Source organism: Saimiri boliviensis, chromosome 8 (assembly GCF_048565385.1).
Source record: "Saimiri boliviensis isolate mSaiBol1 chromosome 8, mSaiBol1.pri, whole genome shotgun sequence".
NCBI classification, from domain to species: Eukaryota; Metazoa; Chordata; class Mammalia; order Primates; family Cebidae; genus Saimiri; species Saimiri boliviensis.
In genome coordinates, this window is record NC_133456.1 from 31551387 (window position 1) to 31569679 (window position 18293).

The following is an 18293-nucleotide window of genomic DNA, read 5'->3' on the forward strand; positions in this document are numbered from 1 at the left end:
TCCTTGTATAAATGGAATTAATGACAGAACTCTTAGTTAATTACCTGCTATTTTATTTTCCATAGATTAATTAATTTAAGGGGTTCTTATAAAGTTGTTTGGAGGTATTTTATCTTTATAGCAGCTAAAGTGGTAATGTTTTAGTCATGTCTCCTCCTCCTATTTAGTTACACAGTGAAGCTGTAGCTGATAAACAGATTGTTTTCTAAAAGTTCATAAATTGTTTTGGAACTTAGAAAATATTTTTCCATAGTAAGTTTTGTAAATATGTAAAATGCAAATAGGTTCTCAGGCTATCCTACAAAAGCCTAATGAAGCTATAATTAGCTCAAATGTCTGCATATTTACAGTGACACATAATAGAAAATAATGTAGCAAGAATAGTATTTAAACAAAACCAAACACCTTTAAGAATTAGTTTTGAAACATTTTCTTGTATGTGTGATTGTTAAAGGGATTTAATCAGAGGAAGATCATGCGTAAAGACTTGCTGGAGTCTGGCAGGCCTTTCTGCGTCCTTTCAGGCACTTGATAGGTTGATGGCATTTCTTTCTTTTGAAATTGGTATAGAGCAGAAGTTTTATCTTTTTGCTTACCAGCTATGGTTAAGGTTGTATTTTAGCTTCTGAGTGGAATGAAAATGGTAGAAAAGTAGTAGTTTCCTTAGATAAGAAAGATATGAAAGAACAATGGAAAATGTAGTAACCTATGATGTGTGTTTGAAAAAGAAATTGCTTGAGGTAAATTTCATTGACATACAAATAATGCAAGTTTAAGGGAATAGGAGGAGAGTATAACTTGAATGATTCTAGTGGAGGAGAGCAAAGGTGTTAATAAACTGTGTTTGGTTAGCAGTCCTTGTGCTAGTCACTGGTTTTGGATATCTTTGGAAGCTGTTTAGAACTGGGAATGGGGAGTAGAATCCTACTTTGATATTTTTATATGAACTGTTTCAGTATTGTTTTTTTCATAATGTGGTACAGCAGCTCAACAAAAATATTTAGTTTGATATACATTTGGAATATTTTTGATGTATTAAATTATTATCAAGAAGATACATTTTTTTGAATTTATGAAAAGTAAAAGTAAAATATTGTACTTTAGCTAATACAACAGATGCCTAAAACTATTATGTGATGAGAGGAATTTGGTTTTTGTATTCTCTTTTTTTGTTTGTTTATTAGAAAAACTATGCTTCCTTTTTTAATCTCCAAAATGTTTCATATTTAGAAGAAACCAGTCCAAATGAAAATCAGGAAGTGTTTCTTCTAGTCCTGCAAACATAGCAGCTGTTGTTAGGCTATGGATTATTACTTAGGATTGTGATAAACTTGTTCAAGTGTTTAAATGTTTGCTCTCTCTTCACTGATTTGATTTTCCTCAGGGGAATTTCTGGCTCTCATTTTAGATGATTTTTCTCTTGAGTAGCTTCGTATATCAGCAAAATGGTACAGTTTTATATTTAAAGGTATTTTTGCAGTTTATATTATGAGATGTCAAGACTCTTACTCAAAATCTGTGGTGATAATTGGACCGAGTTATTTTTATGGATTTATTTTAGAATATAAATTGTTCAGTTCACTTCCACTTTTACAAGTATTGGAAAGTATACTAAACTTAGGAATTGGATGAGTACTGTAAGACTACAGCATAGTTTTTAATACTATAGATAAACTATAACTATACAGTCATTGCTGTTACTTGGCGGATTGGTTCTAGGACCACTGGGCACATCAAAATCTTACTCAAGTCCTGCAGTCGGCCCGATGGAACCACTGTATGTGGAAAGTTGGCCCTCTGTATATGTCGGTTTTACATCCTGCGAATACTGTACTTTTTATTCTATGTATAAGTGAACCTGTCCAGTTCAAACGCATATTGTTCAGGGGTCACCAGTATAACCTTGAGCAATTTTACCTTTTTTTTTTTTGAGTTTCAGTTCCCTCCTTGATTTAGTACTAGTTCTTCCTCCCTTGTTACTTGTATCAAATGAGATAATGGTCTGAATGTGCTTTTGAACTATAAAGTGCTTGACAAATTTGTTTGTGATGATGATGGGTGATAATGGCTTGGTGATCATGATTAGTCCTAGGGAAGACTGTCAAATATATGAGTTTTTCTTCATTATTTTCTCAATCTGTTGAATTGACTTCACTTTTTTGAGATGGTAATTGCAGGGTCCTAGGTCATCTCTGAGGAAGAAGTAGAGATATTTATTTAGGTTACTTTTAGTTTTTAAAGCATAGCAGCAGCCTGTAGAAATTTGTCACTTATAAATGAACAGATATTTTACAGACTGCCATCTACCTAGTCATAAAATGGGACTCCACCAGTGTGTGATAACCATAAGTGTTGCTCTCATGGATTGGATGTTAGTCATTAAATGGTAATTGGTAAAATATGTAGGACTGACTTAGAGTAAGCAGTAGTCTTCTGGGAGAAAACAAATTCTATGCTCTCTACTCCCTTCCTTTACTGTTTGAATTCAACAGCAATTTATAATAGTCTCCACTTTAAAGTGATGTAAAAATGTGTGTAAATGTGTATGCTGTGTTATGGAAAAAGCAGTTTGGATTAAGGAGTGCAGATATCTTTGCATATTTCAGGAGAGGGCAGGGGTGGGTAAGCTGTTACATTGGGGGCATTTGGGTTGTCAGATTGCAATATTGAGGATCAAAGGGATGTGTGGTAGGCCAAAAACAGACCTAATAGATTAACAGATATATGTAGAGCACTGATCTGGTATTACTCTCACTAAAGACTATGGTAAAATACACCAGCTTCTTGAGAGATCTATTTTCGGGCTTGCTTTTGGCTGCTCAGGGTTGATGTTCCTAGAATGTGACCACTGACTGGATCAGTGAGTGAGTCATTGTATTTTTTAAAGTAATTATTTACTTCTTTAGTTCAGATACTTACCATTTGTACTTTTCATACATGTATAGTTTAATAATTCTTTGATAATCTGGTAACCTTCCTTCTGAAGAAAAATTTAAATGTCTTGTCTACCGTTACTTGCACTTCAACTTGGACAACTTATAAATCAAGCAGATAATCATGTTTAAGACTTAAAATTCTAATGTAAATTCCTAAAAGCTGAAGCTTTTTATGCACATGCTGTAAGCCTTTGAACATGTGTGGAAAACAAACCTGTTTCATTATTTCAAGTGAGGGCTTAAGACCAAGTGAAATACTTACTCACTTTGGGTTGGTTTGATTTTATTCCAGTTCAGTGAAGTTAGAGAAAATGAAAATATGCTTGATTCCAGTTTATAGCTTATAAGTAAAATAATATTTAAGTTCAGACTGTTAAAAATTCTGATTTGAGGTTTATTTTTTGGTTTAAAGTAAAATTTGGTTTTGAGGTAAAATCAAGAGGATAAAAAATCGAGTCAGTTAAAATTGGCTTAAAAGAAGTATGGATATTTCAAAGAAAAAATTTGAGTGGCTAATAGATACTTGCCTCAGCATCTTTTGTAAGATATTTGTAGTTTTAGGTTTTGCTGAACATTAAAAGTTGGTTTCAGGGCCTAAACACCTGTCTCTTATCTTTATGACATGGTCCTTAGCAAAGTAATGTAGTAGGGCACGGGAGTTTTGTAGTAAATGGACAGGTCTGCATCCTGTGGGTATGAGTTATTGAAAGGATTATTTTGAGCAAATTATCAAAATTTTGAACACCATAAATTTTCTCATTTCTTAAATGAGTGTTCTGAATATGTCACAGGCTTTTTGTAGGAATTAAATGGTATATTGTGGCTCTTCAAGTGTGGTAGCTGGATCTGCATTAAGAAGCACTTGGGGTGCTTATTAAAAATTCAGTTTCTGGAGCCCCACTTTAGACCTACTAACCTTTTAGAGGTTATATTCTAGGAGTTTCATTTTAGCAAACTCCTGGGTGATTCTTTTGCCCACTATGAGTGGTGCTTGCAAACTGTAAACCAGGCGTCCCCAAACTACGGCCCACGGGCCGTATGCAGCCCCCTGAGGCCATTTATCCGGCCCCCTGCCGCACTTCACGAAGGGGCATCTCTTTCATTGGTGGTCAGTGAGAGGAGCACAGTATGTGGTGGCCCTCCAATGGTCTGAGGGACAGTGAACTGGCCCCCTGTGTAAAAAGTTTGGGGACGCCTGCTGTAAACCGTTCTCAAGGAATATGCTTAGGATTAGGAACAGAGTAAATTTCCCATCCATACATAAATATACACGTGGCACATTAAGTCATTTGTTTTGGCTGCTTGTTGTCACCATGTTTTCAGTAAGCCCTCCATTCTGTTTTACTGCTTGTAAAGACTTTTCTATATACCTTCTCCCCAGAGATTTATATCTGACCAATGGCAAGCATAGGAAGAAGCAAAAGTACTACTTAACATTTAACATGAAGTAGTCAATTTGCAAATCCTAACAATTCTGCTTGAATGATTCTTATAAATTCAATAGCAAATCTTTGCTGAGCACTTGAATTGTGCTTAACCTTGTGCACACAGGACATGTAAATGATTCCAAAAATGTCTGGTTTTTCTTTTTTCCTTTGAGACAGTCTCATCCTGTCGCCTAGTCTGAAGTGCAATGGTGTGATCTCAGCTCACTGCAACCTCTGCCTCCCAGGTTCAAGTGATTCTCCTGCTTCAGCCTCCTGAGTAGCTGGGATTACAGGCGCGTTGCCACGATACCTGGCTAGTTTTTGTATCTTTAGTAGAGATGGGGTTTCACCATATTGACCAGGCTGGTCTAGAACTTCTAACCTCGTGATCTGCCCGCCTCAGCCTTCCAAAGTGTTGGGATTACAGGTGTGAGCCATCATGCCCGACCAGTGTCTAGCTTTTCTAAGAGCTCTTAGTGAAGTGAGGGGTTCCGATTTTTAATAATTATAGGACATTGTGATAGTACTGTGGTAGGGCACATGTGAGTGGTAAAAGAGCATAGTGAAACAGAATGACGTTCTTTTCTATTTCCACTGCTAATAATTATTCAGAGTTCAAAGAAATTGTAATTTATTGAGCAGCCCCTGTGTGGCATGCATTTAAAAAACAACAGCTATGTAAACTGTGCTATTCAGTCATCACAACCCTAAGTAACGGATAACTCCATTTTATAGATATGAATTAGGTTGAACATGGGATATAAACCTTCGTATGACTTCAAAGCCCATATTCTTTTCATTATGCCTTGAAGGACAAAATTCGACTGATTTTTTTTTTTTTTTTTTTTTTTTTTTAAAGAAGGGACTGTTACGATTTTTCAGAATTGATGTCTGTTAATCTCAGTAGCATGATATCTTCCTGTGACTGAAAAGGACTCTGGAGTCTTTCTGTTCTTTCTATCCTTTGCCACCATATGTTTTCCTTTTCATTTCTAAAAGTGATAGACAAGGAAACATCTCCAAAAGCCAGCCTCTGTGTGACATCTGTCCATTTTGTTTTCTCTGCCTCTCTTTTTGTTTACTCTTCCAATTGCCAAAGGAAATTTAGTAATTCTTTTGTTTTTCTAATGTCTTAGATTAGAATCATGTGAAGATGAATGGGATCTAAGGGAAAAGGCCCTGTTAGAATGATTTTTATCACATCAAGTTTACGTAAAAATTGTCCTGGAATTTTCATCCTACTATTGATCATTAGAGTTGCTTTGATTGATTCAACTGCTTGGTTGATATTTCTTTTCTTTTTTCATAGTTTCATTTGTTCCAACATATATAAGCAGTTGTACTCTCTGGTTAAGCTTCTGTGTCATAAAATAAAGTCCCTGTTTTCATCACAAGAATAAGTTCATTTTTGAATTTTCTGACTCTGATCCTGTGGGCTGAGTTTTCTACTTTTTATTTCCTTTGCTAATTATTTTTTATGTTGTTTTCTTGTTTCTAGCAGTTTATTTTGTGGAGAAGATTTTTGCTTTTTAAAATTAATTTAATTTTAATTTTTTCAAAAAATAAATAGAGGCAGGGTTTCACTGTGGTGCCCAATCTGGTTTTAAACTCTTGAGCTCAAGCAGTTCTCCTGCCTTGGCCTGCAAAGTGCTGGGATTGCAGGCATGAGCCACTGTGTCTGGCTCTGTCACCCAGGTGGGAGTGCAAAGGTGCAATCTTGACTCACTGCAACTTCTGCCTCCCTGATTCAAGTAGTTCTCTTGCCTCAGCCTCCCAAGTAGCTGGGATTACAGGTGCCAACCACTACACCCTGCTAATTTTTTGTAGTTTTAGTAGAGACAAGGTTTTGCCATTTTGGCCAGGCTGGTCTTGAACTCCTGACCTCAGGTGATCTACCTGTCTTGGCCTCCCAAAATGTTGGGATTACAGGCATGAGCCACTGCTCCCGGCTAACATCTTTGTTTTAATAGAAGTTTTTTTTTTTGTTTGTTTTGTTTTTGTTGTTGTTTTTTTTTTTTTTACCTGGTTTCTTTGGATAAAGAATTGTTTGAACTTCAATCTAGTCTGAAAAATTTACAGTTTTCTCTTCTGACAGTCTTATTCATAACTGAAGATAAAGTTCTTTTGAGTAATTTATGTAATCATATTTTTCAATAGAGTGTCATCGTTGTAACATCCTTTAAAAATAGCTGTGTGTTATTTCTTTGCATGATAAAGAAATAATAATAGGCAGTGACATTTTCCCTACTAGTAATATTGTTAGGCAGAAAATGTCACGAAAATGCTTTCTGTCTCCTGTGGTGTGTGTCCACCTGTCTCCTCCTCTTTCATGTGTGGTGTGCTGATTTCTCTAGGCTTTTTGTTGTAGACGTTTAACTTTCTGTTATTTCTACGTGGAGATGTAGGAAAATTTTTATAGAGGCAGTCATTGCAGACTTAACTTTCCACAGCAAGGTCCCCAGAGTATTTACTGGACTGTGGCAAGACTTTGCTCAGTTTGTATGGGTAACACAGCTTATACATATCCTCTAAAAGCTCCTCAGTTACAAAGTGCCTCAGTTGTTGCTTTTTCTCAGCACTGGATTTTGAGAACTAATCTTAAAACAGCAAGTTAAATACCTTTTTTAAATGAAAAAAGTATGTTCAGCTTTGAGATTTATCATTCAAATAGAGTGTCAATGCCAGACACCTACTACATATTTAAATATCCTTGAAGTGAATTTTTGGCTTTTGGATATACCCTCCATATCTTGGATGTGGTCCATGTCACAGTGTTGCATTTGTTCATCTCAGGGTGGATTGGTCTGAGGAGTCACTTGAGATGACTTCAAGAAATATAATCACAAAATGTTGTTTACAGAAGCAATCCTGTTTTTGAGAGATTGGGAACTAGGCTGCATGTATCATTTTGGGATATGCCTAAACTTGCCAAGACTTTTGTAAAAATTTTATCTAGGCTGGATGCTGTGGTTCACACATGATCCCAGCGGTTTGGGGAGGCTGAGGTAGGAGGATTACTTGAGGCCAGGAGTTAAGGACCAACCTGGGCAACAAAGTGAGACCCTGTCTCTCCAAAAAATTAAAAAATGAAAAACATTAGCCAAGTGTGGTGGTTTGTACCTCTAATGCTAGTTATTTGGGAAGCTGAGGTGGGAGGATTGCTTGAGCCCAGGAGTGTTACAGTGAGTGAGCTATGATTATGCCGTTGCACTCCAGCCTCGATGACAGAGACCCTGTCTCTTCAAAAAGAAAATTATTCTGTATTTAACAATCTCTAATAGAAAGTGATTGTTCTGTTGTATACTATCTCTTCATTGCATCATGAGAAGTCTATTGTGGTTTATGTATTTAAGATTTATCTATTGTGATAAAGAGTAGGGATTGAATGCTGCGTTTTAATTATGTAGGAAATGTGTACAGTGTGAGTGAAGTCCTCCGACAGGAGAGAGGACCTGTAGCTGAACTAGTTCCTCCTGCTGTGCTGTTATACCTTCAAGGTAGTGGCATTTTTTTGAAGACCAATTTTATTGTAATTGCTAGTGTCATATAATTAGTTTGGAAATCACTGTTTCATAAAGTGGTTACTTTTTGTTTAAGCAGATTTGTTGTGATTTCTACGTTTTCTTGAGGATTTTGGTCTCTTGGAAGCAGTGCTGTGGTCTGAAAGGGTCCAATTTGTAGTAGCAAATATTAAATTGTTTGGCTATCACAGAATCAACTGTTGTACAGTTTTATTTTTCATGTGGTTTTGCTTTGGTATAAATTTCAAAACCTAATGTTGCCAGAGTATCTCTGGGAATAGATGTCGATACTAAGGAGTACATGACTGAGGCCAGAAAACTATAAAAGGCGGTTGATTTATTCTCTTACTTCCTATTCCCCTGGAGCTGATCCTTTTACATTATGTTATTAGAAACATTATCTTATGTTTTAAGGGAAGATGGAAAAAAGAATACGAAGTTAGTGGGTAGTGGGAAAGTTTTAAAATATAGCAAAGGCAGCATGAGGCATGTCAAGAGTTCTGCTACCTAAAGCTTTATGATAAGTTAATCTATTATAGGTATTAACGTAGATGAAACAATGAGTGGGGTAGTTCTTTGTAAACAGTATAATTTTATACAGTTCTCTCTTTTTTTTTTCCTTGAGACGGAGTCTCGCTCTGTCGCCAGGTTGGAGTGCAGTAGTGCCATCTCTGCTTACTGCAGCCTCCAACTCCCTGGTTCAAACGATTCTCCTGCCTCAGCTTCCTGAGTAGTTGGGAATTACAGGCATGCATCACCACGACCAGGTAATTTTTGTGTTTTTAGTAGAGACGGCGTTTCATCATGTTGGTCTCGATCTCCTGACCTCGTGATCTGCCTGCCTCAGCCTCCCAAAGTTACAGTTGTTATCTTACTGCCAGGTTGGCTAATTACAGTGCTAAATGGTAACATGCTTTTCCTTGGCATGCTAAGTGCTGACTGACCCATGGCATTACTAATGTTCATGCCAAGTCATCCCCCATTATTGCCCTGCCATTCTTTTCAGCTCTGCTATTTCAAATATCTGATAGAAAGGTCTGAAGAACTTGATAATGAATAAAAGTTCTAGGTTGCTTGAAGTCTAAAAGACCGAAGATCCATTGTTCCTTGTATCTAGATAGTACATATTAGTGGAAAATATAGTCTGTAATAATTCTTAGCAATTTCTCTGCTTTAGACAGAATAGAGTAAATCTTTTAATTACTGCTAAGATGGTAAGTACTTTGTCTCTATATGTATGAAAGTTTGAAAGAATTGGTCTTTATCTACAGCAAATCTCAGCTTAAAATTAACAGGCCTTAAGATTCTCTTTCAGCTATAGTATCTGTAGGACCTTTCCACTCTGCTTTTAATATTTTAGCAGAATTGGCTCATTTATGCTTTTTTCCATTTGCAAATTACGATGTTGGGATAGACATTTCTAGGCTCAGTGTCTAGGGTGAAGAGATGCTGAGTCCCAGGGTCCTGATGGATATTTTTCATAGCTAGTTCTTGAACCCTTGAAATGTGACCTTTTTTAAAGAGACCTTTTATGTGACCTTTTTCAGAACCTGTGGAGGCAAGTAGGAAAAGTCATCACAAATGCTTGTATTTCTTAAGTTTACTTACTGGAGGAAGGAAATACAAAGGTGGGGCTCCTGTTTCTTTTATTGAAATATGGTTACACAGTAAAACTATATAATTTTTAGTTGTACCCAGACAGTTTTTGTTTTCTGTTTTTCAGTTAATTAAAATTGTGGAATATAGCAGGCTTTTTTGTTGTTGTTGGACACAGTCTTGCTGTGTCGCCCAGGCTAGAGTACAGTGGCGTGATCTCTGCTCACTGCAACCTTCTCCTCCTGGGTTCAAGGGATTCTTATGCCTCAGCCTCCCTTGTAGCAGGATTACAGGCATGTATCATGTATCACTGCTTGGCTAATTTTTGTATTTTTAGTAGAGATGGGGTTTTGCCATGTTGCCCAGCCTGGTCTCATACTGCTGGCCTCAAGTGATTAGGCCTCCCAAAGTGCTGGGATTACAGGTGTGAGCTACCATGCCTGGCCTTTCATTATTTATTTATTTATTTATTTTTGAGACAGGGTCTTGCTTTGTCACCCTGGCCAGAATGCAGTGGCGAGGTCTTGGCTCACTGCAACCTCCACCTCCCAGGCTCAAGAGATCCTCCCACTTCAGCCTCTTGAGTAGCTGGAACTACAGGCATGTGCTACCACACTTGGCTACCATTCTTAAAATATATTAGTTTATCTTTGTAAGATAATAATGAGCCTTTTTTTTGTTTTAGGCTTGTAAGATTTTTCAAGCAACTTTTTCAGTGAAATCATTAATTCAGAGTCCTTAAAATCTTTTTTTTTTGACTTTGTGGTTTTGACTTGGCTAACACAGGGAAGAGTCAGACTATGTTTGAAATATCTTATGCTTTTTATCTTCTCTTGAGACAATTGGATTATAAAGATGCATTCAATACATTTCTGGAGCTCTTCATTTAGAGTTTAAGTTCAGAAGACTGTGATTCTGTTTTTAGAACTGCTAAGATACAAGTAAAGAAAAGTCGTTTTACAAATGAGGAAGAAAATAACTTATATAGTCAATCTGAAAAGTTGTAGTTAAGATTAAATAGATTTTTTTGTGGGGCATGGTAATTTAGAACTCAGATTAGATTGAACTAGGTTTTTAGCAAATGTACTTAAGATTTATTTTACTATTAAGGCGAGACTCGATGGGAGCATGTGAAAGCTTTGAGAACTGCTTTTTTGTATTGGCGTATGCTGGGGTTTGTATGCATTTAAAGCATATATAATACTGCTGTAAGTAAAAATGGTGGTGTTGACAAGATTTATTTCTTTTCACGAGTGGTATTGGATTTGGGATGATTACTTCATGCCAATTTGAATGTTTTACCTTGGACCTAAAGACATAAATGTTAAAGATGGCTGGCTATGATAAATATAGACTGCCTGTAATTCACCTGGCTATCTTATGAAGACATCCCTTATTGCTTTTGAATCTGTTGTGAATGCCATTTAACAAAAGTGTTAATTGATCTCAGACATTCACTGGCTTTTGTTTATATTAGTACTTATGTGAATTTAGAGGGATATAAATATTAGTTACTTATGCTACCAGTACATTTGGATATTCATTTATCTAGCAATTTATGTTTCATAGAGAAAAATACTCATAAATATGTTACTTTTCTTTTATTAGGTTAGTATGAGTTGTTAGTATTTTAAAAAGAAAATTATTATAATGGAAGAGTAACAGAAAAAAATACAAGTTAATAAGTGAGCCTAAGGACTTACACTGTATTGAGAATTGGTTTTAGATTTGTCAGGGAAGAGAGAAGAAACATTAGTCGTTTTAATTTATGTCGAAGTCACTGAAAGAACAATGTAAAGCTCTTTTAGGTCAGATACTAAGTAGCATAATACAGAGAATCATTTAAGAATTCAGAGAACAAGATGGTGACTGTGGACTATGTCAAGTAGGAGGTGGCTCTTGTGCCTCAGTTGAAGAGAGCTTTTGTATTGCTACTAGGGGTGAGAGAAGGCAGAAAAGGAAAGAAGAGGGCTATGAGCAAATAGAAACCCTGGAGTCAGTAATCTGCTTGTAAATGGGTCTCAGTTCAGAATGGGTTGGATTATTTAAGTTTTATTATCTTTTAACCCCAAATTAACATTCTTTTCTCCATCTGACCTTTCTCTGAGAGGTCTTCTACTTTGCTAAAAAGAAGATTCAAAAACTTAAAGACTTGCTTTCCCAAATGCAGAATGATCTGAAGAGAGTCAGAATACTTAGACATTTTTATTTGCACATATTTTATTTTCAAGTAAAATAAGGCCTTGAGGAAAGCACTAAGTCCTTTTAGAATTGGATAGGTAAGGTCAGACTCTCATGGGTTCACCATTTGCTGTTTCATCGTGGGCAAATTTAACATGCTTCCTATTACCTATAATATGGGAACAGTACTATCTACCTCATGGGGATGGAGTTAAGCATTATGTGTGGTCTATGGAATGACTGAATACATAGGAGTTTAAAAAATGACTTATAATTTAAACAAATAATTGAAGTAATTATATGTGATAAGCTAAAAATTAATTTGTAGTAAAGATTATAGTTTACCTTGGCTGGGTATGGTGGCTCATGCCTGTAATCCCAGCACTTTGGGAGGCCAGGATGGGTGGATCACCTGAGGTCAGGAGTTTGAGACCAGCCTGGCCAACACGGTGAAACCCCATCTCTACTAAAAATACAAAATTAGTTGGGCATGGTGGTGGGCGCCTGTAATCCCAGCTATTCGGGAGGTTGAGGCAGGAGACTTGCTTGAACCCGGGAAGCAGAGGTTGTAGTGACCGAGATTGTGCCACTGCACTCCAGCTTGAGTGGCAAGAGTGAGATTCCACCTCAAAAAAACAAAAGAATGTAGTTTACCTTGTATACTTTGGCAGTTTTCTCTATTTAACTCTTTACAGTTGTCATTTTAAAAAAAAAAATCTTTCTTCCTTTAGGAGACAAGGATGGCAGCAAGGTGACCACAGTGGTGGCAACTCCTGGGCAGGGTCCAGACAGGCCGCAAGAAGTCAGCTATACAGACACTAAAGTGATTGGAAATGGATCATTTGGTGTGGTATATCAAGCCAAACTTTGTGATTCGGGAGAACTGGTTGCCATCAAGAAAGTATTGCAAGACAAGAGATTTAAGGTAAAACCTCCGGTATTTAATGTATTTTGTTGCTGTCGTAATACATGTACTATAATTATTTTTTTGGTTGCTTCTTTTTGCTTCAGATTCCTTTTATTGTGTGCATTTTTGTTGAGCTCAAACATTATAGTGACTTCATTTCTAGTCATGTATTTTATAGAGATCAAATTCACTGAAGATTGCAGTATTACTTTTGTAATCATTATGAATGATACATATATTTATAATCCTGTGAAAAGTAAGTTAAAATTTCTTCTTAATTTATACTTTAAAAAGTGACCTGTTCCTGCCCATTTACTGTTTGGTGTAGACCAGAGGAACACTGCCTGTAGCATATAAGCATTTGATATCGTTGGCTATGCTGCTTTTCTTGAAAAAAATTTTTTAATCCATGATGCAACTTGTGTTAGTCTGTTTTTGTGTTTCTATAAAGGAATACCTGATATTGAATAGTTTATAAAGAAAAGAGGTTTAATTGGCTCTCAGTTCTGCATGCTGTACACAAAGTGTGGTACCGACATCTGCTTCTAGTAATGGTCTGAGGAAGCTTCTAATCATGGACAGAACATGAAGGACGAGCAGGTGCATCACATAGCGAGAGCTGAGTCAGAGAGTGAAGGGAGAGATCCAGACTTTTATTATTATTATAACTGTTATTATTTTGTAGAAATGGGGTTTTGCCATGCTGTGCAAGCTGGTCTCGAGCTCCTGAGGTCAGGCAGTTCACCAGTCTCAGCCTCCCAAAGTGCTGGGATTACAGGTGTGAGCCACCATGCCTGTCCCCAGATTCTCTTAAACAACCAGATCTCCTGTGAACTAGCTAAGCAGGAACTCACTCATCACCAAAGGGATGGTGCCAAACCATTCATGAGAGGTTGACCAATACCTCCCACCAGGTTCCATTTCCAATATTGGTGGTTACATTTCAACATGAGGTTTGGAAAGGGATAAACATCCAAACCATATTATAACACTATCCATTTTTCTCATAACTATTTTTTTGGTATCATCTTCTTTTTTTTTTTTCCTTGTCCTTCTGCCTTTAGACACTGGCAATCCCAAATTTCAGTTTTTGCCATTTATTTTCATTTTTTGTACCTCATTAGGGGAGCCTACGCATGGAAACTCAGATGTCATCTCTATGTTGTGGTATAGCAGAGAGATTCAGAAGACACTAGCTGTAGTAATTAAGCCTCTGCCACTATGTAGCATTGCTCACTTTCCTACTGCTCCCACTTCTGCAACATTTTACTGATCGCCTCCTAGGTGCTAAGACCTATGTTAACCATGAAGGGCTATAACAATAAGAAGTGATCACCGCTCTGGTATAACACACTTCGTAGTGTCTATCTGCTGTAAATGTCTAGAATATTCTAAAGAGTTTTAAAAAATTCAATAGTTTTTGTTTCCAATTCTCACCTCTCCCCCAAGCACTAGTCTCATGTTGTCAAATGCCCACTGGATCTTGATAGCTGAATGTTGTACTGTTATCTCAGATTGGCAAGCCATCTTATGTAACCATGACTAAAATTTTTTAAATTTATTTTTTATTTTTTGAGACAGAGTCTCGCTCTGTCGCCCAGGCTGGAGTACAGTGGTACCATCTCAGCTTATTGCAACCTCTGTCTCCCAGGTTCAAGCGATTCCCCTGTCTCAGCCTCCTCCCTAAGTAGCTGGGGCAGAATCCAGTAGCTGGGATTATAGGCATGTGCCACCACGCTCGGCTAATTTTTGTATTTTTAATAGAGATGGGGTTTCACCATGTTGATCAGGCTGGTCTCAACTCCTGACCTCGTGATCCACCCATCTCAGCCTCCCAAAGTGCTGAGGCATGAGTCACTGTGCCCGTCCCATGACTTAACTTTTAAGACTCAATGGAAATCTTTCCTTCTGGTTCCCAGAACTTTGGATTTGCTTTTTCCTTTTAATGGTTTTATCATTCACTGTTACCCAGACTGTTCCATTTGCTTGTCCCTAATATCCAGTCATTATTAACCTTGACTTTATTTTTACCTTATACTCCTTTGTTGCTGTGTCTCTTTTTCTTTCTCTTTAGTACTATTCTAGTCAGATTCTGTCATTATTTGGCTTAATCACTTATAAACATCTACCTTAGTCTTCTCCTTTCTAATCTCTTTTGCATACTAAGACTAGAATACTCCCAAAGTTCTCATTGATCATATTCTTTTTCTCCTGCCTATAAATCTTCCATGGTTCTTCATAGTCTAGAAAGTAAAACCTGCCTAGTTTACTTGTGTACTCAGAAACTTCCGTAGTCTTCCCTTTTCTCCAAATAGTCTAGTTTCCAAACTTTTTGTGTCGCTGTCCTTGAAATGTGTTCTTCTCTATGCCCACTGTGCTTTTAATCAGCTTTTCTATTACTCCCATTCTCCTCCTGTCTAAATTCTGTGCATTTATGAAAACTCAGGTCAAATTCTTCCTGTATGAAACTCCCCAGATGATTCCAATCAGCCATGGAGATCTTGCTGTTCTAAATTCCTTGAACCCTTATTGTCCACAAACTAGGAAATTCCGTATTTTTTATCACAGGGTCTCCATTTAAAAAATATTTGTCTCCTAAATACCCACACATTCCATTTTTGATTAGTAGTTGATGATAGCAAATACTTACCCTTATTATATGTATTTTTTTACATGCATAGTTTTACATAATTTTTAACCATTAGTACTGTGTGATTGATATTGTTGTTATTTGGATAAGGAAACCTGAGTACAAAGAGATTTTAAATTAGCTTGTCCAGGGTCACACAGTTGGCAAGTGGATAGATGGGCAAGGATCGAATCTAGACAGACCTCTCCAGTGCCTTACTACATTTTATCCTCACTGTGTTAAACCCCTCTACCCCTTGTATCTTTCTTTCACAGTATTCATCCTCTTTCTGTATCATAGTATCAGATTCTCACAGCATCATACCTTTTTCTATCAAAGTATTTAAACCATACCCTTTTTCTCCCTCTCAAGAAAGAGATTAGTTTCATTCTCTAATGGTTGCATTATATTTTATTGTGTGGATATGCCTCAGTTAGCCATTGTTCAATTGATAGCTATTGGCGATTTTTTCCCCAACATTGTATTTATTTACTGTATCAGAATACAGTTTTTAAAAGTAGAATTCTAGGGTTGAAGAGTAGGAGAGCACTTTAAATCTTGATACAGGGTGCCTTCTTGTCAGATTTCATGCATTTAAATGTACATTATTTGAATATGAGTAATGGCCATTTCCTGTGTAGTCTTTAGATATTAGGAGTATTTTTATGTTTTTCAATTCTGTTGATGGAAAATCATTTTTCTTTTTTCTTTTAAATTTTTTGTAGAGATGCATCTCACTACATTGCCCAAGTTGGTCTCAAGTTCCTGGCCTAAGCTGATTTGGGATTATGGTCTGAATCACCATGCCTGGCCCTGAAAAATTATTTTAATTTATAACATCATTTTACATGCCATGATTCTTTTTACCCCTTTTAGAGTATGTGTCTTCTTTTTTTTTGAGACGGAGTTTCGCTCTTGTTACCCAGGCTGGAGTGCAATGGTGCGATCTCGGCTCACTGCAACCTCCGCCTCCCAGGTTCAGGCAATTCTCCTGCCTCAGCCTCCCGAGTAGCTGGGATTACAGGCATGCGCCACCATGCCCAGCTAATTTTTTGTATTTTGAGTAGAGACGGGATTTCACCATGTTGACCAGGATGGTCTCGATCTCTTGACCTTGTGATCCACCCGCCTCAGCCTCCCAAAGTGCTGGGATTACAGGCTTGAACCACCGCACCTGGCTGAGTATGTGTCTTCTTTACTCAGTTGTTAACACCCATTTGTTAAGGATTATATTAGTTATATATTGTTATATAACACATTACCCAGAAAACTTAATGGTGTAAAGCAACAAAGATTTTATTATCTTCGTGCTTTTGTGCATTGGAACTGCAGGCATGGCTTAGCTAGGAACCTCTGGCCCAGGGCTTGTCACCAGACTGTAATCCAGGCGTGAGCTGGGGCCACAGTCTCATCTGAAGGTTTGTTTGAAGGAGGAAATATCTGTCCCCAAGCATACCATGTGATTATTGGCAGACTTTGGTCCCTTGCCACATGGGCCTGTCCACTGGGCTTTTTGAGGTCTTAACCATTTAGCTTCCCACATGGCAAGGGATCCAATGGAAAAATAGTAAGCCCAAGACAGAAACCACAATTTTTTTCTAACCTAATACTGGAAGGGTGAGTTGATTAAACAAGGGTGTGAATACCAGAAGGCAAGTATAGGGCCATCCTAGAAGCTGCCTCCACAAGAATATGAACCATATATCATCATCTCAAAGAGAGAAAAAAGTAATTTCAGTTTGTGTTGACTTTGCTTGTGGTACCTTTTGCTCTTCAGATGTTGATTTGGGCTTTGATACAATGCTGAGAAAGGTCCTGTTCTATCTTGCTTATCAATCATTTCTTTTTCGTCTAGGAATTTTATTTTCATATATTCTTTAATCTTTCTGGGGTTATATTTTGGGACATAATGTGAAGTAGTGATATAAGTTAACCTTTCCCCAAGTAGTAGGTCATTTGTCTCAGAAATTGTTTATAAACTTTATCCTTTTTCCACCGATGGGCAAATGCCATTTAAAAAATCATATTACATTACCATATATTTGTTGGATTTTCTTCTGGGTTTCCTTTTCTTTTCCACTGACTTGTCCATTTTGGCTTATGATGATGTCCATTTTGGCTTCTGTAATGATGAGAACTAACAGCATATTTTGAGTGTTTGTTTTATCTCTTGAAAAAATCCGTGTATCATATATCGTCAGCCTGTGATGTTTTTCCTGCAACCCCAACAAAACAAAAACAAACTTTACATTTTGATTAAAATTGTGTAAAATTTGCAGAGTAGTTGGGCAGAATGTATAAATTTATAATATTCAGCCTTCCCATCCAGAAATGTGCTAATTATCTCCATTTAATCCAGTTTTTGATATAAAACTTTATAGTTATTTATGTAGGTTTTAAACTTTTATTTTATCTAGGTACGTTTAGTAATTATTTTTGTTCTTATGCGTAGAACTTAAAAGTAGTATTTTCGCTTTACTTACTGCTAATATTTAAAGAAAGTTGAGTTAGTAATCTTTTATATTCCAGTTTACTAAACTCCTACCATTACAGTTGATTGCCTTTGCTTTTATAAGCAACCATTTCAATAACAAGTAATAAGTTTGCATTTTTCTTCCTTTTTTAATTTTTTAAAATTTCATTGAACAGGACCTGAGAACAATGGTTAAATAATGGTAGCAGTTCTAACTCTTTATTGTCTTATTTTTAGATTTAATGGACTGCTAATACTGCAGTGTTTCTTAAATCTTTTAAAGGAAATTTTTTTTCTTTTTAGGACTGGGAGGTCTAAATAAAAACATTTAATTTAGTATGTGTAGTGAGGAAGAAGTCTTCCTCCATGTAAATATATTTTGTTTTAACCATTTGAACACTGCCTCCTCCATTTTTCCTTTGAACTTGGGGCATCTTGTAGATGCATTTAATGTGCTGATGCCCTTTGTTAGGGTACTTTACTATGTTGCTTTTCTAATTGTTTAGTTTAACCTAGGAACCTGAGTTTAAAATGTTGCTCGTGAGTTGGAGTGTTTTGTTGTTTTGTTTCTATTCTTAGACGAACAGTTTTTATTATGATTAGATGTTGATTTTCATATAAGT

At 36.7% G+C, this 18293-nt stretch overlaps 1 protein-coding gene across 3 annotated transcripts in view; it reads left to right on the top strand.

Annotated features, from left to right (window-relative positions):
- The window catches only part of GSK3B (glycogen synthase kinase 3 beta), a 234256-nt gene that overhangs the window by 65566 nt on the left and 150397 nt on the right, over window positions 1-18293 (top strand). For all 3 annotated transcript variants that reach the window (XM_003935408.4, XM_003935407.4, XM_074404309.1), the window contains exon 2: window positions 12393-12586. In XM_003935408.4, the coding sequence (XP_003935457.1) occupies window positions 12393-12586 (194 nt within the window). The remainder of the gene's footprint in view (window positions 1-12392; window positions 12587-18293) is intronic.